Source organism: Typopeltis vanoorti, chromosome 7 (genome assembly GCF_054136105.1).
Source record: "Typopeltis vanoorti isolate ZY-2024b chromosome 7, IOZ_Tvanoo_1.0, whole genome shotgun sequence".
In the NCBI taxonomy this organism is placed as follows: Eukaryota; Metazoa; Arthropoda; class Arachnida; order Uropygi; family Thelyphonidae; genus Typopeltis; species Typopeltis vanoorti.
The window spans coordinates 42613292-42634881 of NC_143555.1; the positions used below are offsets into that span (position 1 = coordinate 42613292).

General features: G+C 36.0%; 1 protein-coding gene across 1 annotated transcript in view; it reads right to left on the minus strand.

The window, feature by feature from the left end:
• The window catches only part of LOC150104628 (mitogen-activated protein kinase-binding protein 1-like), a 399663-nt gene that overhangs the window by 217448 nt on the left and 160625 nt on the right, over nt 1–21590 (minus strand). The window contains exons 11-12 of the mRNA XM_090395826.1: nt 21136–21276; nt 19003–19069 (exon numbers count right to left, since the gene is read on the minus strand). Coding sequence (XP_090251952.1) covers nt 19003–19069; nt 21136–21276 — 208 coding nt within the window. The remainder of the gene's footprint in view (nt 1–19002; nt 19070–21135; nt 21277–21590) is intronic.

Consider the following 21590-nt stretch of genomic DNA (forward strand, 5'->3'; position numbering starts at 1 on the left):
TATCAATGTCCTCCTCAGTATTGCTGAAATTCTCTGAGATGTCTTCACAACCTGTACATTGCCCCAAGATCTCCTGTTTCCTCCACTTCTTCCAGTATAACTCCACCAAGTGAATATGAAGTAACCCATCTGTGGATCTTAAATTTCAAAACCATACATGTAGTTGCATTAAACCGTCATCCCCATTCATTTGCTCACCTTTCTAGCTTATTCACATCCTCTTGAAAAACTAAAACATCAGCACCATTACAAATAACCTTCCCAAGCTTTGCATCATCTGCATACAACTTCATATCTCCCTGTAGTCCTGTGACAATATCACTGAATAGCAATGTTCAGTGATAAAAGTGATAAAGAATGAACAGCAATGGTCCTTGTACTGAACCCTGTGGAACTCCACTTGTAACCTTCCTATCCTCTAATACTTTTCAGTACTTCTTCCTCACATACACCTGTCTGATATCTATCAGAAAGCCAGTTACCAATCCAATCCACTGACTTGATATCCAAAACCATGTTGTAACTTAAAACAAACTTTCATGTGGCATCCTGCCAAATACTGCTGAAAAAAAAAAATGACTGTGTATGTCTTATCCTCATTTACTGCTCTTGTTAGTTTATTGTAAAAGGTAACCAGATTACTGAAAAAAGAGTGCCCTTTTGGTCTGCAGAAATAATATTGTCCTCATCTGCCCAACTCTGTATATGAGTTCTTAATAATTTCTCTAAAATCTTAACGACTACAGAAGAAACACAAACAGGTCAATAGTTTGATACCTCCATTCCACCACAATGGTACCTTCCACTCTTCAGGAATCTATCTCATTGCAAAACTTTCATTGTACAGACAAGTTAATGGCACACAGTAACTTCCACTGCACATTTCCTTAAAACACATGGTGAATTCCATCTCGTACCCCTGCCTTACTGGCATTTAGCATACTTAGTATTTGGAATACATCCTTTTCATCACTTCTAACACTTCACCACTCCTTCTAGGAATAAAGCTTGCTGAATCAGGATGGAAAACTCTAATAAAGTGACCATTAAATGGATCAATTATGTCATCTGCATTGGTGACCAGTCTCATCTACCTCCAGCAAGGTAATCTGTCCACAGTCTTTTTTTTCTCCTACTCACCACATAGCAAAAAAAACTCCTTGGATTGTACCACTAGTCTCCTCTCATAGTCTAATTCTCCTGTCCTTACAATACTAGTCACTTTCCTAGCCTGAGCCTTGTATTCCTCATGCAACTGTCCTCCACCCCCCCTCTCTCTTTATATGCTTTCCATAATATCTTTTTCTTCTGTAATTCCCTTTTGATTCCTTTTGTCATCCCCATTTGACTTCAAATTGCTTTATCTTCTTCACTCAAGGTATACAAATCTGTCACTGCTGTCAACAATTTTTCTTTCCTTCAAATTCTTCAGAGTGCCTGCTAGAGGGCTACACGGTGTGTAGTGTTTGCAGAGAGCTCCTGGAAATATTGATTAAATCTTAACGTGGTATTGTTTGTTTTTGGTAGCTTGGTGTGTCTGTGTGATTTTTGGTGTGATTTCTGCTTTATTTAAACTAGTATTTTAAAGATACGACTGATAGTGTAGCACATGGAGCCAATGTGATGAAAAACAATGCCGTTCAAAACTTTGCCGTCTTTGTTCAAAAACTTTAATGTAAGGGAGTTCGTTCAGTGTAATGTGTGCGGGATGTATGCTTTCCCAAAAGAGACTGGAGTTTGGATAGATAATGATGGTGGTGGGAGACTGTACTGAAAGTGTAAGAAAGTGAGGAATTGAAGTGCGTGTGTGTGTGTGTCAGGTCGTGAGATTGTTGTTGTTGTAGAAGGAAGCCAGAATGTGAGAGAAAATAGTGGTTTGATAGGAAATGGCGATGTTGTACAAGATAGCAATGAGAGCGGTAATGAAAGAGAGAGTGAGAGTAATCATACAGAGAGAGAGAGAGAGAAAAATGGTTTGAATGATGAAAAAAATGAGGAATTAGTTGTAATGAGTGAGATCACACGGTTGTGCAGAGTAATACATAGGGCAAAGCAACAGTTGGAGTGACTGCAAAACTCTTTCCTGAGCACCTCGGCTAACGGAAATAAGCAAGTGCATGAAAGGAAAAATAAGCATATGATTGGGAGTGTTTCAGAAATGAAGGAAAGAGTGGTGTACGATGACTCGTTAGAAAGAGGTGTGATAGATGAGAGTTTAACTAAATTCTGATTTAGTCAAATATCTGATATGAGAGAGGACTTGAAGGAATTATTAGAGGTAGTGAAAGAAAAGAGTGACAGAGTTAGGATAGTGAATCTGTTGCTGTGGTATGACAGAGAAGAGTTTAGGAGGGCCATAATTGCAAATGACTTTATGCACAGGTTATGCAGACAGTGTGGTGTGGAGTTTGTGAATGTGCGGAGTAAGTTACATGGGCGAAATGATTTGTACAAGATGGATGGCTTGCATTTGAATTGATTTGGTGTACGAAGACTGGAAAAAGTGTTGCTGAATGAAATGAAAGTGGATGTGAAAATCAGGGAAACTAGAACAATTAAGGAGGGGAGGGGGGTGGATATGCAGACAACAGTGAGGCAGCTGAGTGTAAGAATGTATATAATGTGCCCGAGCCAGTGAGGACAAGAAATCAGAATGGGATAGTTAGTATAAGGCATCAAGATAGGGGTGGGATAAATGGACTCTGCATTTCATGTATACTAATGCCAGGAGTATTAGTAACAAAAAGGCAAATTTTTGGCCTTGGTCGGCTCTTCCTGGCCATAGGATATTGGCATTAGTGAAACATGGCTGACAGAAGATGATATAGTTAGTGGGATAGAATGTGTAGGGTATAGTGTGTGTGTTCAGGAGGGACAGAGAGAATAAAATGGGGGGGGGGGAGTGTTATTGATGATAGCTGATGAACTGCAGCCAAGGAGAATAGAAGTTGTATTGCAGGATAGTGAAAAGAGCTCATTTGAGGCTATTTGGTATGAGATTGAAACTAGCAGAACAAAATATACATTTGGGTGCTGCTATAGACTAGGTGATGGAATAAATTGTGGAGATAGTATGCATAAACAAATCGATGAAATAAGTGGGAGGAGGGTAATTATTATGAGGGATTTCAACTATGGTAACACTGATTGGAAGGAGGAGAGGACACATGTGAGGAGGGAACTGGATTTTATTCAGTTATTAAGGGATACTATCTGAGAAGCATGTAATGGAAAATACTATGGGTTTGAGAGTGCTTGACCTAGTAATAGCATCTAAGAATTTGACTGCAATGAATATGAATGATGTTGCCACCTATTGGTGAGAGTGATCATAAGGTCTTGACCTGGGAGGTGGCTAATTGTGTGAAATTTTCGATTAAGACAGGGTACATGTGGAATTACTGTGCTGGCAAGTATGACAAGCTTATGAGATTGCTTGGTTCAGTGCCATGGCATGTAAAACTGCAAGGGCTGGATGTTGATAGTGCATGGGGAAGTGGTCAAGGAGCATTTGCAGGAGGTTATGGCTGACTGTATACCTAGAGTCTGAATAGTAAATCAAGTAGGGGTTAAATGGATGAATAACACCATTAAGCTTGAGTTGCAAAAAAAAAAGAAACAACTGTGGAGGGAATTTAAGGAGAAAAGTGACAAGCACACAAATGGTATAAAGTGCAGGCCAGAAGGGTAACGAGTGTGGTAAGAAAAGCAAAAGCAGATTATGAAAGGAAATTAGCAATGCAAGCTAAAGAGAATCCCAAACAGTTCTTTCAATATGCTGCAAGTAAAAGAAAAACTGTACACGGCAGAATGATTTTAAGGAATGCCGATGGTAGGGAGGTCACTGAATCAGTTGATATAGTGGAATTACTGAGTGAGCACTTTGCAAGAGCATATTATCCAGGTGGTGACATTGAAGGAATGAAGGAACCATTAGTTTATACGGGAATTGTGGTGAATGAAGTGGAGGTGAATAGTCTATTACAGAACCTTAATGTGAATATATCTGTGGGATTGGATGGTATACCATCACGGGTCTTACGTGAAGCAGCTAAAGAATTGTCAGTGCCCTTGACCATATTGTTTAATCTGAGTCTCGGGTCTGATTCAGCCCAGAAGGGGTGGAAAGAGGGGAAAATAGTTCCACTGCATAAAGGATGATCCAAGACTACGGTTGCAAATTACCGACTGATCAGCATATCAGGAGTCGTTATCAAGGTCTTGGAGAAAGTAATCAAGGGAAAAATACAGGAATGGATGGATTGATGAAAATGAGACACTGTATGGGGGGGGGGGGGGGGGGACAGCATGGTTTTGTGAAAGGTAGATCATGCCTCAGTAACTTGCTCAGATTTTATAACACAGTGACGGCTGAATTGGATAAGGGTAATGGGTTTACAGTGATACTGCTGGACCTGGCTAAGGCCTTTGACAGGATACCACATGGAATTCTAATACGTAAACCGCAACATATGGGAATGGATATAGGGTTGGTGAGATGGATAGGAGGGTGGTTGATGGAGAGATATCAGAGAGCAGTTTACTCAGGAGTAGAGTCCAAAAGATGGCCTGTGACTAGTGGTGTGCTGCAGGGTTCTGTTCTTGGACCACTGCTGTTTAATTGGTTCATTAATGATATAGGGAAGGATCCGAGAGGTGCAGTTCATTTGTTCACTGATGATGCAAAGTTTGGTAGGGCAATAGCGAATGCAGAAGATGTCAAAATTTTACAGGATGATTTGGATAGATTGGAGATCTGGGCTAATTAGAATGGATGTCAATTTAATGTGGCAAAATGTAAAGTCATGTATTTTGGGGTGAAAAGATTAGCAGCAGTATATCACATTGGTGGAACTATACTCTGGGAGATTGATGAGGCCAGGGACTTGGGAGTGTTAGTGGATAGGGAGTTGAAGTTTAGGGGGTACATTGCAAAAGTGGCTAAATCAGCTCATCAAATCACTTGGATGCTGAAGAATACTTTGACGAGCAAAGACAAGCAAGTTATTGTTCCTCTGTATCGAGCCTTGATAAGACCCCATCTGAACTACTGTGCTCAAATTTGGTCACCTAGGTTTCTTCTTGATGGGGAGGCAGTTGAGAGGATCCAGAGGCGAGTGACCAAGATGATAGCAGGTCTATGGAACAGGTTGAAGATTTGTGGATTGCAAAAATTGGTTGATAAGCAAAAAAGGGGAGATATGATTGAGACATTCAAATTGCTGTAGAGTTTCTATAGGATTAATTCAGAGGATATTTTTGAGAACAGAACTGGTGGTGGGAGGACTAGGGGACATCCATGGATGCTGGGCAAGAGTGTGGTTAGTAAGGGTGTTAGAGCTAGGTTTTTTACTTTTAGAGTGGTGAATGAGTGGAATAAGTTGCCAGAGTCTGTTGTGGGTGCTATGACAGTGAATGAGTTCAAAGCAAAGTATGATAGATACTGTGTGAATGTCGAATAGTTGTGATGGACATGATGTTTAGGGCTTCCCTCAATGAGTCTAAGAACTCCTGGAGTCGCCCGTAATAATAATAATAGTCATAGTTTCTAAGTCCATGATAGTCACCTTCCTTATAATTCTACATAAATTCTTTCTGTTCTGATATCTCCACATGCCTATTCATTCTCCAAATTAGGTCTAAATGTTAACTCTCACCAGTGCAAGGGGAATCCTCTAATGCTATGACCAAATCCAAAACTCTTGATCCTCGTGTTCCCTCCACCACATGCTGCCTAAGACAGTCATCCTTTAAGAAATCCAAAAATTCAGTTTCCTTAGTAGGGCATGCTGCCTTCGCTGCCCAGTTTATATTGCTATAACTGAAGTCCCCCTCCCCTCCCCCCTCCCGCATAATGATCAGTCTCTTTGCGTTTGCCAAACTTAGTCTAAACATTTCCTACTCAACACTCAGTCAATTTATGAAATCATCAGCCAAATCAAATTATTTTTTTTTATTTATTTCTTGTCTTGGATACCTCAGTATACACCACAGTACTGTAAATTACAACTTATAATACTAGTGTATATCATTCCATATGGTTTCATTTGAGATTTATGAAGGTATATCATTCTTTCCATTTCCATGTTTCAGTTGATATTTTTATATTAAATTAGTGTTCTGGATAATCTACAGTAATTACACGGTTTCCATGATTTGTTTTATCGTACAAAAATGTTTGTAAATTTATTTTTGCCTGATTCATAGTTTTTACATTCCCTAAGCTCCGCTATCAGATTATATGAAAATAAGAATGAAGAATTATCTTTTTTTTCTGATATCTTTATATGAGAAAACTCTGATGCTGCATTCTTAATATTCTTTAGTATTTTTTTTTTATTAGTAACCACAACTGGTTGCAAATGCTCTTCTTAATACTGTATATTATATATCTTCAGTTGTTAGTTTCTTGTTTTGGGGGCCAGTTTCCTGTTGATATTCTTATAACTGGTGCTGCTTTTGCTTTGCCTGAGGTTGAAGCAGCTGATTTTGTACACATTTTTCATAAGATATATACAGTAGTAATTTTAATTAATTTTTTTTTCTGAGTTGATAAATGCTTGATGAAGTCACTTCCAGTGATGCCAATCACACGATTTGTGTCACATGGTTTTATTTGACATCTCAGTTACCAGGGATAAGTAGTTTCCATCTACTGTTATTAAGAGGTTCTCATGGATGAGATATAAGATGGCAGGATGATAATCAGATAGCAAAAGAAGAGTGTTGAATTTAGGCCAGAAAAGTGATGAGTCACAGTGAGGAAAGAAATCCACAATATGAGAAGCAATTAGCCATTCAAGAAAATAAATTCACAGGAGCTCTTAACTAGAGAAAGAGGAAGAATGATAAAAAAAAGTGATACTTTATAAATGGACAGTGATAGTAGAAAATTACTACTGCACAAGATACATTTAAAGAAGATAATGTCATATTTTATACTGGAGTGATGCACTGCATGGAGAAAGAGAGAGAGAGGGAGAGAGAGAGAGAGATGCTACAAAAATGAATGACTCAGAAGTGTATCTGGTTTTGAGTAGATTTAATACTGATAAGATGGGAGGATAGGAAACTGCATAAAGAGTTTAATGCAATGACAAAATAATTCTGCTGCAAAAGAATGATGTCAAGATGTAGGTCTCGCATGTAGGTCTGTAAATGTAATATGTACTAGTGAAACTGTGTATGAGAAAATGAGAACCAGAATCTAGCGGTAACTGTCAAAAGAGATTGACATTAAAGGGAGTATACTGCAACAGTTGTAAGGATTACATGGCATACTGCTGAGACAACAGCAGACTATTGTGATGAAACGTGGTCACCCAATTTCCTAAGAAACAATGAAATGCTAGAGAAGGTCAAAACATGAGATGACCAAGGAAATAATCAGGAAATTTCTTAACCAATAATATGGAGAAGATTCAAACATGAGATAACTAAGGAAATAGTTATCAATGTCAGAGTCATGATGATAACTAATCATCATGACTCTGACATAGATAATATATATATATATATATATATATATATATATTAAATATACCAAGTTATTTTAAATATAAACCTGGTTTTTTTACTCCATTTCCCAAGTAAGCAAACAGATAAGTCAGTCAAGTTTGCGCCTACAAGTGTTGCAAGTCTAGCTGACCCTGCACATAGTGCAAGTCCAAGGCAACTCGTGGTAAAGGTAGAATAAGCTCTGATCACTATTCTTAATATTTACCCTTAATGTAAAGCACATCTCCTGGAGGAGATGTATGATGCTATGTATTAAAGGCAAGGGGCCACTACCCAAACTGGTTTCGACCTTTACTGAGGTCTCATCGGTGGGAGCCAGGCTAAGAAATACTAAGTTTTAAGTAATAGAGAGCTTATAAATATTTTACCAACACAAGTTACCATAAGGTGCTTTGACCTTATTAAATAAATGTAAAAAAACCCAAGGTAAAAAACTTTGTACATCTATCTCTCATCCTGAGATTTTTATTTAATAAGGTCAAAGCACCTTATGGTAACTAAATATATAGAAGCTTTTGAGCAACATGATTCCTTTACTCTAAAACCTACAATATGGCTTAGATACGTTGACGATGTTTTTGTTATCTGGCCACACGGTTGACAACCATTAAACACATTCCTTAGCCACCTGAAAAAGCAACATGAATGCATACAATTTATTATCGAAATTGAAAATCAGAACTCGCCTGTTCCTGGATACACTGGTCACACACACATCTTCCCTCAGGCAGTCTATCCTTCACAGTTTACCGCAAACCAACACATACTGGCCAATATATACATGCTAACTCATATCATCACCATCGCAAAAATTTTGAGTCATTAACACCCTTAAAAACAGAGCTAAAACAATTTGCTCTAATCAACAAAATTTTAAACAAGAATTAAAAGATTATATAAAATTCTCTTAAACAAGAATTAAAGATTATTAGCAATATATTTATAAATAATGGCTATAACAAAAATACTTCACAAAAAGTTCTTCATAAAACTTCATCAAAAAAAAAGAATATAGATTACAGTAAAACCATAGCCATCCCATACATTAAAGGATTATCAGAAAAAATCAATAGAATCCTACACCATTATAATCTCAATGTCACTTTTAAACCACCTATAAAATTAAAAAACATATTCAACTCCTCTAAGGATCCTCTCCTGCCAGTGGCACATCCTGGAGTTTATTGCATCTACTGCACCTGTAACTTACCTTATATTGGTGAAACCGGATGTACAATCCCTATATGTAAAAAAGAACACAAAAGAACACATAAATATAACAATTTTGGTGAAGCAGGCCTCTCAGATCACACTCTCAACACCCTACATTAAATTGATTGGAAAAGTACCTGCTCTTTACATCACATACAAAAACCTGGTATGAAAGAAAATTTAAAGAAGTCTGTGAAATTCTGATTAACCACCCTAATCTCAACAATAATGGGTGGCATAAAAATTCCAAGAATTTGGATGGCACATATTCAGCCTACTTAGTATCTAGCATACTTTAGGACTTAAAGCAATTTTCAGCTTTTATTGGAAACTATTCCATACAAATTGGTTGAAATGTATATGTATAATCACAGTTTATACATATATATATACATATATATATATATATATATATATATATATATATATATATATATATAATATGATTCTAGGCTTTGAAAATATGATTCTAGGCTTTGATGTAGTCAAGTTTTTTTTTTTTTCACCAGAAGTAAGGCCAATAATTGTTGTAACGGTTGGTCAGTAACTTTAGCAAACCATGTAGTTTGTAGTGCAGCTCTGTATATGTGTATGCTCCAGATGATGACCTTGATATGAAGGTCAAAATGTCGAGTGTTCATTTTGGATTATATTAAACTAAAGTTTTGCTCTAATGTGGTAGTTATCTCCATAATTTTCCATAATATATTCTGATCACCATTTAAGCATGAAAGAAAGGATTCTAACCAACATGTTGCAACTTAAATATGAATTTATCATGGGGTACCCTATCAAATCCCTTCACAAAATCCAGAAAAATGACACTGTATACCTTTCCCTCATCCACTCACTATACTTGCAACTTTATTAATAAATGGCAACATGATTACTAAAATAAGAGTACCTACCCTTAACCAATCCATGATGGTCTTCAGAAATATTATCCTCATCTAGAATATAATCATTTTATTATATATATATAATATTATTGTGAAAAAGAATGTCTAATAAACTTTATTATGCGACAAGCACCATTATAAACTCGGTTACTCATCTGCTCAATTTTGTTTGAGTTCTTGCCAATTTTTCTGAAATCCATGCCCCAGTGCAAGAGTTTCATTACACAGTCAGAAATCCCATCTATGCCCACTGCCTTACTGCACTGGGAGTGCTCATTATTTAAAACACATCGTCTTCATTGACTTCTAATATTTCAACTGTCCTTACACATTCAGGAATAAAACCTGCTTTACCATGATGAAACACCCTAATAAGATGATCAGTATGGAATTTTAATATCATCTGCGTTGTTCACCCAACTATTGTCTACATCCAGCAAGGTCATTCATCCACAATAATTTCTCCTCTTATGGCTATATAACAAAAAAAATTCCTTAGGGTTCTCCTTGGATCACATTGCTAGTCTCCTCTTATACTCTAAGTTTTCTATCCTTACTACACTAATAACCTACCAAGCTTCAACATTACATTCTTGATATAATTTACTTATCTCTTTTTCATATAAAAAGTCTTAAATAACCTCTTTTTCCACCTGTAATTCCTGTGTAAATTCCCTGGTCGTTCATTTTATTCTAAATAGAATTTTAATATTGCTGCTAACAAACATATTTAAATTAGCTCATATAATTTCCAGTAAGCAGTTTCTTTAAGAGTTAGTAGTTTCTCTATCCCTAACTAAGCTAGTTTAGAAACTACTAATGACTCTTCCTTCAAAGAATTTATGTGAAATATAATTTCACATATATTTCTTCCTCCTAGATACTTCTGCATATCTATTCATCTGAGTTATGACTAAATCCAAAACTTTGATTCTCATGTTCCCTCCACCAGGTTGCCTAAGATGTTCCTGAAGAATTTCAGTAGTTCATCATTTGCATTATTATTGCTCTATGAGAGTGCGCTGAAAAGTTGTGATAATCACAACGAAGGAAATGAGGAAGAATCATGTAACATAAACATTATTCTACATATTCCCATGAAGCATTACAGACTTGTTAGAATGCTGGTGCATCATTTGCAATCCTCTGAGAAAAAAATCTTTCTCTTGTTGCACAAACTAGTCCTCACTGCAGATATGATGCAACTATTTTAGAGGCATAACTATTCTGCTTCCGGTTGGTGACAGTGATCATGTGGTACTCACTTGGGAAATAACTAAGTTTATGAATGTTCCAGTCAGAAAAGGTTACATGCTGAACTACAAAGCAAGAAATTATGACCACCTGAATGGTATGCTGGGATCTGTGCCATGGTGTCAGTTATTGGATGGGAAGGATACTGATGGTGCATGGGAAGTATTTAAGTATTTCAAAAATACTTAAAAATTAAATGGTGCAATATCAGAATGTGTCCCTAGTGAAGAATAAATAGAGTGGGAGTGAAATGGATATCTAATCTAATTAAGCAAGAGATTCATAAGATAAAGATGATGTAAAAGGAACATTGCGTGCATAAGGATGATGTCAGTAATGATAATTATAAGCAGCAGGACAGAAGAGTCACAATTGTTGTACAGAAAGCTAAGCCAGAATATGAAAAGAAACTGGCTCTGCAAGTTAAACACAACCCAAAAAAATCTATTATTATGCTGCGAGTAAAATAAAGAATGACTGCAGATGGTTTGTGGGTGACTGATGCAGAAGCAATTGTTCACCTATTGCACAGCCATTTTGCTAAAAGCTATCAACCTGGTATATACAACAATGAACTCACTGCTACCTCTTCACCACATGAGGAAACTCATGTGGATGAGGAGGAAGTACTAGAGCTGTTGCACAAACTGAATAAGAATTCTGCAACAGAAACTGATGGGAAAGCATCACAGATGCTAAAAGAGTGTTCACAGCTAAACTGGCTATTCCCTTGACCAGGCTATATAACTTTAGTCTCAGAACAGGGAAGATTCCACAGGAGTGGAAAGAATGTATGGTAATCCCAATGCACAAGAGTGGTGCAAAGACCGATGTATCCAACTATAAACCAATCAATATCTCAGGAGTGGTGGTGAAGATTTTGGAAAAGTTGGTAAGTGCTCGCATTCAGAAATGAGTTGACAGAGAATCTTTACTTTGCAATGAACAGCATGGGTTTACTAAGGGAAGGTCATGTTTTAGCAACTTGCTCACATTTTATAATTATGTTAACATAGAATTAGACAAGAGGAACGGATACACCATGATACTTTTGGATTTTGCTAAGGCTTTTGACAGGATACAGAATGGAATGCCATTGCATAAATTGGAGAATATGGAACTGGATTATAAACTATTGGCATGGATAAGAGGACGGCTGACTGACAGATATCAAAAAGTCATATGTGGGGGGGGGGGGGGGGGAATCTGCAAGATTCAAGTGGTGTGCCTCAAGAATCAGTTCTTGGTCCACTGTTATTCAATCTGTTCATTAATGACATTGGGAAAAATTTGACATGTGGCATACAGCTATTTGCCAATGATGCGAAGATAAGCAATGTAATCAGGAGTGCTGTAGATATGCAGTACTTGCAGAATGATTTGAAAAGCTGGAATTGTGAACATGTATAAATGGCTGTCAGTTTAATGTCCATAAATGTAAAGTCATGCACTTTGGTGTCCTGAGACATCCAATGTATTGGTGGGATTATGCTTGAAGAAACTGACAAGGCTAGGGATCTTGGAGTTTTAGTAGACATGAAGTTGAAGTTCATCATCATCAAATTCCTGATATGTACCCTCAAGGGGACAAGATATGATAGTAGAGCATGAAAAACTTACACCATTACTAACTTCCTATCTACAATTTTCCTCCAAATCAATTGGTTACCTGTCAAAACTCCAACATTATCAGATCTTATATTTCTATCTTCTAAGGCACTTTGTACCATATCAATCCACCTATATCTTGGTCTTCCTCTGGGTCGCTTTGCTGCCAACCTGGCAGAGAACACTTGTTTTGCTAATCTTTCTTCTCCCATTCTGTTTAAGTGACCATACCACCTGAGATTAGTTCTGCTAACACATTCTTGGATGCTAACAATGGTAAGTTCTTTCCTAATATCCTCATTTTTAATATGACATTGCCACTGATGCCATCTGTTCACCCCTCTTTCTCAGGACTCTCATATCTGTGATCTCCATTGTTTGGTTAAGCGTTTTATTTCTAACCCAGCTCTCAGATCCATAGGTTAAAATTGGTTTGAACATTATCTTGTATACAGCTAATTTAGTGTTTTGACTAATTTCTCTCTTATTCCTTATAAATTTATTCAGTTGACTTCCTACCATACCAGCTTTGTTGATTCTGTTGTCTATTTCTATATTTAATTTACCATCTTCAGTAAAAATCGTGCCTAAGTAGCTGAAATGTTTTATTTGTTCCACAAGTTCTCCATTCAAAATACGGTTGATATTTTCAATGCGTCTGCCTATTTTCATTGTATTTGTCTTGTTATTGCTGACCTTCATACTAAATCTATTACAAGAGTTATTCAATTTAGTCAGGGAATCTTGCAGACTTGTAGATTTATTTAGAAGTATAACATCATCTGCATAGAATAAAGAACTGACTTAAAATCTCTAATTTTGATATTCAGGTTTAATACCACTCTGTTTCATAAAGTGATCCGCATAGATAATAAATAACAGAGGGGATAATGTATATCCTTGTCTGACACCAGATTTAACATTAAACCATCATTCTGTACTTCCTTCAATTCTTACTGCTGACTTACAACTCAAATAAAGACTAGGTATTGCTTGATATAATGCTCCACTGACAGCATACAACTGTATTACTTTGAACAGCTTCTCTCTTGGCACCCTGTCATATGCCATTTCCAGATCTACAAAACTTAAATACAGATCTTTGTTATAGTCCCACGATTTCTCAACTATTTGTTGTAACGTGAAAATTTGATCCTGACAGCCTCTATTTGTCCTGAATCCAGCTTGCTCTTCACCAAGCTTCCCTTCCACAATCCTTCTCAACCATTTCTCAAGTATACTTGAATAAACCTTACCATGAACACTCAGTAGGGAAATAGCTCTGTAATTCTCACATTCAGTTTTAATCCCTTTTTATATATGAATACTATGAGAGCTCTACTGCAATCAACTGGAATTTGTCCCTCTGTCCAGGCCTTCTGAACTATGCAGTACAGCCATTGTAAGATTTTTATACTTCCATACTTGAGCATTTCTGGTTGAATATCATCTACTCCCGCTGCCTTTCCACATTTCAGGCTTTTGATGGCTTTTTCTACTTCAAGTATGGATATGTATTCCTGATTGCATGTCTGTTGAGTGTTTTTTACTACTGTGCTGTCATCACTGCTTGTTTCATTTAACAATTTTTTGAAGTAATTACTCCATACATCAAGGATATCTTTTTCTCCCGTTTTCATGTCACCTTTATCATCTCTAACTCCTTTTACAGCACTCTTTCCTCCATTTCTAAGCTTTTTCAACAGCCTCCAAAATATTATTAGATATATGAAGAGCCAAAGGCTTCAATTCGGCGATATAAGACTTGTTTAAGTTAAGGGATATTACATCCCATATAGTTTCTTAGCCGAATAAGAAACTCAAAGAGAAACTCGGCATGAAACTCTTTGAGTTTCTTATTCGGCTAAGAAACTATATGGGATATAATATCCCTTAACTTAAACAAGCCTCCAAAATATTTTGCCACCTTCTTGATATTTATTTTCTATGTTCTTACAAAATTCTTCCCATGACTTTTGTTTAGCTAGTTTTATACAGTGTTTAGCTTCCTTTCATTTGTCTTTGTATTCTCTAAGAGCACAAGCTGACTTATTTGCCAGGAACTTTTGATATGTTTTCTTCTTTTCCTTCACTGCCTCTTTAACTACCTGTGTCCACCATGGGGTTCTGATTTTTCTGTTCTTGCAGACAACCTCACCAAATGCCTCTCTCTCTCTCTCTCTCTGGCTGAATCAATCAATATTTTCTTCAGGATTTGCCACTGACTCTCCAAGGTTTGGTTCCTGTTCTCAAACTCTTTCATATTTTCTTAAATAATGTTTGTGTATTTTAGTCTATTGTTTACATTTGAGAGCTGCTCAACTTTTATTCACTTTAAAATGTTTCGTACATGTTTTGTTTTCAGAATGAATTTGAATTTTATCCTGCTAAAAACTAAATGGTGATCACTTCCAATTTCAAATCCTTTGTACACTCTAATGTCCTGCACCAGTGGGAATACATCACTATCAACAATAACATAGTCAATGAGACTTTTCTTATTCCTTGCTTCTTCTCTACATGTAAATTTCTGCACATTTTTATGTTGGAACATTGTGTTAGTAATAACAGTCCATGTCCTGAGCAGAAATCCAACAGGTATTTGCCATTATTATTAGCTTTGCTCTTTTCTCCAAATTTTCCCAAAATATTTTTGTATGTCTGTCAATTATTTCCTACTCTGCTATTTAGATCCCCAACAAGGACCAACTTTTCCGTTTTCATTGTGTCAGTCACTTTCTCTAAAGCCTCAAAAAATTCTTCCATGCTACCTTAGCAGAACCTTCTGTGGGACCATAGGCACAAATAAGTCTCATTGTCCAATTCCCCATTCTAATATTTGCCCACATCACTCTACTTCATATTGCATGCCATTCAAGATTAGCCTCATATTTTGTTTTGAATACTATAGTTACACCTTCTTTTCCATCATTGTCATTGCCTGAATATAACATTTTGTATTTATTGCTCAAAAAAATCTCACCAAATTTTGTCTTTTTTGTTTCAGTCATCCCTATTATGTCGAACCGGTACTGATCCAATTCCTCAGCTAGCTCCATTTCTTTGCAACTCAGGTTTCTTATGTTCATATTACTGATCTTGAACTCTGGTGATGAGTTGGGGTGTATTTTAAGATTTGTTCCAGTAGCTGACTTTTTGCTGTTCACCCTGGCGAGAACAACTTTATTTAACTGGGCGATGCCCTAGCTGGCATGAAATTTTTCATGTTGTAGCATCATTTTTATATTTTGGTTTAAGTCAATAAGAATACAATTTGGTTGGCGAAATCCCAAATTGCCAGCCCATCCTCGTTCGTTCAGTATCCAGGTAGATACCTAACATGGTGCACCACAAGAAGGTGAGGATTGGACATTAGGTCAGAAGCCCTGGTCAGTTCTCTGCATTCCTTAAAGGTGATTTCGAGGTCTCCTCTCAATTATACAGCCTTGATCCTTAAGCACCCTAGTTCGAGGGTCATATAGCAAAATTGTAAATACAATTCAGAAAATAATGGCAATGCTGAAATGGAGCTTGATATGTATAGATAAGGAAGTCATTTTTGACTCTTTACAAGGCCTTGATAAGACTTCACTAGGAGTATTGTGCACAGGTCTGGTCTCCTGGTTTCCGTGGTGATTGTAATGCAGTGGAGAGAGTGCAAAGAGAGTGTCAAAATGATATCAGAAGTATAGAATTCTGATTATGAAGATAGACTGAGAATTTGTAGGCTGCAGACACTAGCAAATATGAGAAAGAGGGGGGGGGGGGTAATATGATTGAGATTTACAAACTTCTGAAAGGATTGTACAGGAATTCAGCTGGTGGAATTTTTCATTTATGGAGGGTGGGGAAAGGACTAGAGGGTATGCATGGAAGTTGAGAATGAATGCTGTCAAGAAGGGGGTTAGGACTAGAATTTTCTTTCATAAAGTGGTGTGTGATTGGAATGGATTGCCATTGGATGTTGTGTATGCAAGTAGCGTGAATGAATTCAAGAACAGGTATGACAGCTGGTGCAAATACTATAGCCTCCATCAATGAGTTCCTGACTCCATGGAGGGCTGTCTTAATAATAATAATAATAATATGACTTCATCATCTGTGATACATTTTGCACATTTCAAGTGTATCTGTAAATTTGGGAATAGGAAATAGTCAGATGAGACCAGGTCTGGTGAATAGGGTGGGTGAGGTAGACATTGAAAGCCCACTGTGTATTTTTTTGTTCAGTTTCATGAGCAGTGTGAACAGATGCATTGTCCTGCAAAAGCAACACACTTCTGCTCAGTTTCCTGAGGCGTTTTTCCTTCAGTACCTCCTTCAGTTCCTTCAGAGCTGTTGAATAAACTGCTGCTGTACCAATTTCATCTTTTTTGAGGTATTTAGTAAGGATTATGCCATCCATATCCCAAAAGACAATGGCAAGAACCTTTCTGTCTCCATTCCAGTAACTGTTGTCTGGTCTCTTGGTCATAGTGATGAAGCCATGTTTCATCAACAGTCACAATATTATCCAAAAAATCTGCACTTGATTTTTCAAAATGACCCAAAATCTCTTGAGATGACAGCACACATTCTCTCTTTTGGTCATCATTCAAACATTTGGGGACTCACTTTGTTGAGATCTTCTGCATGTGTCCAGATATTAGTGGATAATGAACCCATCTCATTTCCTGGATATCCCCAGAGTCTTTGCAATATTTTTGGCCTGTACTGTCTATCATCCATGATGTCAGGTGTGATTTTTGTTCTAGGTGCTTATCAGAACTTTTCAACGTTCCCACTTGTATCCTCTGTCCAATTTCTATTACTATAGTTAATTTAAGTCCCTAATAATGAATGTTTGTGATCATCTTTCACCTTCATATATTCATTCTTATAACTATATATATACACTCTCGCATAAAGAAGTGGGTCATCATGGGAGAAGTAGACCCAACTAATTAATTAGTGGATCTGCACCAAGCAGGACATAATGCTAGGAAGAAGAAGAAGAAGAAGAAGGAAAGGTAGAAGAATGAAGCACTAATTTTGTTCTTGCAAAACTAATTTGCTTAAAATTTCCTGTTCATGAAGAATAATGAAGCACACTCATTTTGGGCTTGCCAAACTAATTTGCTTAAACACTTCCTGCTCATCATGCCGTCTATATTCCCTGGCCTATAGCAACATCCCACTAAATATCACGTCCTGTACACTGATTCTCTACTCTGAGAGGGCACAACTCATGATTTAACATAAGCAACACAAATCATCCTGTTTACAAGTTCCCACTTTATCTGTCTATCTATCCATCTATATGTGTGTGTGTTTTATGGACTAAATGATTAATACAGGCATTATAAATAATGACCGACCATTGTGAATAATGACAAACAAAATCAGGCACTGTAATACATTTCATGTTATTTATCATAATTTATCACACTGACAGGTCAGTGTGAATACTACTATCATCTGATCGGGCAAAGTGATAATAATGATACCTTTTTGGCAGTATAAAAGCGTAGGGGTTGGGGAGGAGAGATTCTTTGGATTTCTTTTCGTCGGGAGACATGAAGGGAACTTTGCCCAGGTCACTCAAATTTTTACAAAATCAGTGTATTTGATGATAGAAAAAGTGAAAAAGTCAAAAACCAAAGTGACTTAGCCCATAGCATATAAACATCATATACAGGTATTGTAATATGCATATGGCAATGTGATTAAAAACTACATTCACACTGAAAAAATATTTCAGATATTGCACAATGCCCATATCGCTATTGGCCATTGCAGCAGAAATCGCATGGAAAAGGAATTAAGTACGAAATGTAAAAATATTACAAGGAAGATTATCATAATTTAGGTTAGGTTAGTTTTTTTTTTGGAAAATCAAATTGCCCAAATGGAATGTAGCTTTATTCATAATGTCTGATCAAATTCTTAATGAAAAAAGTGTTTTTTTTTTAAAAAACAAATTGCCCAAAGGGAATGTAGCTTTATTCATAATGTCTGGTCAATTTAATAAATTAATCAATATTTATCATGCTGCATAGCCATTTTAGTCATTATTTATAATGGCTGGGCATTATGAATAATGACCTATTAGTCACTTGGCCCATAACATATCATTAATTTGAGGTACAACTGGAGAAGAATGGAATCAAGCTCTGTGACAGAAAGAGATAGGTAATAGGGTCCAAAAAGTCCTATAAAAATGCAACATGATTTATGAATATTTTGTAGAAAAACAGCAAACAGCAGACCTCATATGCAAATAAATCAAACAGAAGATGGTAACTGGGAAAAGTAAAGCTCAGAAAAGAACTATATGGAAGGAACTTGAGAAAAATTTTATTGGCAAGGCAGAAAATTGGGTGAAAAGAATTTATATAAAAGAGTAATATAGGTAATCATTATATAATTGCTGTATTTCTGTAGAAGAATAAATAAAAAAATATAATATTAATTTAAATAAATTGTAAGAAATGGTAAAATATACGATTTCTTTTACATAATTAATACTTACATGGATTAAGATCCATATCACAAAGATATGTGATGTCAGCATCAGTATATAAAATCTTTAAAAGTTCCTAAGGAAATAAATGAATTGTTTCAAACTTTATTTATTGGGTGAAAAATTATTTACTCTTAGTATATGGATGTTAAGAGAAAAACAAATCGATATCCATGTGTTTCCTGAATTAACATAAACAAAGAGTGCACAATCAAACATTCTGATATCTAAACTACATTCTAATGATTAAAAAAAGCCTAAACTTTAAAAAATATTTATTTTTTAAAGTATAGTCGGTCTGGTTGGCTGAGTGGTTAGCATGTCCACTCTCCAGCCAAGAGGATGTGGGTTCAAATCCGGCCACAGGCATGGATGTTTGTCCTACAAACTTTGTGTGGAAAGGGAATCTGCAACCCTACCACTTATTCTAGCAGACGACATCATTGCCAAAACCATGTGAGGTATGGCAGTGACTATACGGCATCTATGGATGTCAAATGTGAATTTTTTTTATTTTTAAAGTGTATGTTATGTGATGTTCTATGAGGAAAAATAACTCAAAGTAAAAGGAGAAATTAGGAGAAAATTGGAGGATAATCAATTTAAAGTATGGAAGTTATTCTATCATATTGGAGAAACTAAAGATCAAGCATGGAGTGGGATTCTTCATCAAACAGAAATGGAAACAAAACATGATAGAACTTATCAAGGATAATCTGAATGTGTAGCCTCTTTGAAAATTAAGACATCTAAGGGTACAGTAATGACTGTAATTCAGGTCTATGCAATAACAAGTTCTCATAGTACTACTGAAGTTTATGACCTCTAGAACTTAACAGGTGCTGCACTAAACAAAAGCAATTACATTCATTAAGTAGTTATGGAAGGGGTAGGGGGTTTCCATTTTGAAGAGACATCAAACAGACTATTTATGGCTCTGGATCTTGAAATCTCAGAGAACAGTGACAAATTCACAATATCATTTTTTTTTTTTTTTTTTAGTCTTGTTTTTGATTCTTTTTTGCAGGATTGTAACTGATAGCTATAAGCATTGGTATTCAAAACTAAGTTCATTTCCTGCAAAATCTTTCCTATTTAACAAAATATATTATGAAAATTAAAGGCTTTTATGTAACCAAGATCAGCTCTGACAATTATTGAACTCTTTACAAACATCTCCAAGCATTTTCAAAACTATGAAAATAGGCAGAAATAGTGAATACATCAACATCATTCTGAATGGAGAGCATATAGAATAAGTAAAGTATTTCAGCTATTTAGGCACAGTTTTTAGTGAATATGGCAAGTTAAATGTCAAAATAAAACATAATAAACAAAGCTAGTGTGGTGGGTAGCCAGCTGAATAAATTTATATGGAAGAAGAGAGAAAGTAGCCAAAATACCAAACTAGCAGTATATAAGACATTTTTTCAAACCAGTTTTAAGTTATGGATCCGAAAGATCCATAACTTAAAACTGGCTTGAAATAACCCAATGAGTTGGGTTAGAAATAAAGCACTTGATCAAAGACTAGAGACCACGGAAATGAGGTTTCTGAGAAAAATTAGGGGAGCAAACCAATGCCATCAATGGCAGAATAACACCCCTAATTTCAAGATCGTGTCAGAAAAACTAACATAAGGTAATATGGCCACTTAAACAGAATGGATGAGGAAAGGTCAGCAAAACCAGTGTTTGATGCTGAGATAGCAAGAAAGAGACCCAGAGGAAGACCAAGGTCTAGATGGATTGATTCAGTCAGAAGTGTCTTAGAACCATGAAATGTTAGATATGACAATATTGGAGTGCTGTCAATTAATACACTAATTTCAAGGAAAATTGTGGATATGAGATTAATAATAATATAAACTTAATTATGTAGTACTATCATAGTAACCCTTTGAGGATACATATCAAGAAATTGATGATGATGATGATATTCTGTGTTATTAGATCTGATGATACTGGCAGATATTGCCAAATAAATATCAGTGAAGTTTTAATACACTGAAATTTTTTGACATCTCATAAATCTGATGTAGTTTCTGAATGTATCCAATGGAAGTGTTAATCTAAATGTCAATATAACAAAATCATCAATATTCTAAAAGAGTTTTATTAATGAAATAAAATTCTACTCACAGAGCAATATATATTCCTTTGAAGGGCAGTATTCTGAACCATATTAGATTCTAAATTCCATGCTCGAATGGTATCATCACTGGAGCAAGTAAAAAATGTTCCAGGTGGTAAAATACTACCTGAGCCCTCTTGCTGAAAAATCTGTAAATAGCAAAGAAAATAAACTATACTTCCAATTATATAGTAAATAGCTGAAGAATAATACTATCAATATCCATGTGCATTATACTTCAGAGCATTCAAAGAGTAGCAGTTATCCACATATGTTAATTCATTAAAATATTATTTATTATTCATAACAAACCTCCATGAAGTCAGACTCATCACGAGGTGGAGTGGGGCCTCACTCAACTAGCCCCATATCTGTCATACTGAATCTTAAACATGTTCGCACCTCCCCCTAGCATTAACAACACATTCTAGCAATGTATTCCACTCACTTGTCACTGTTTATG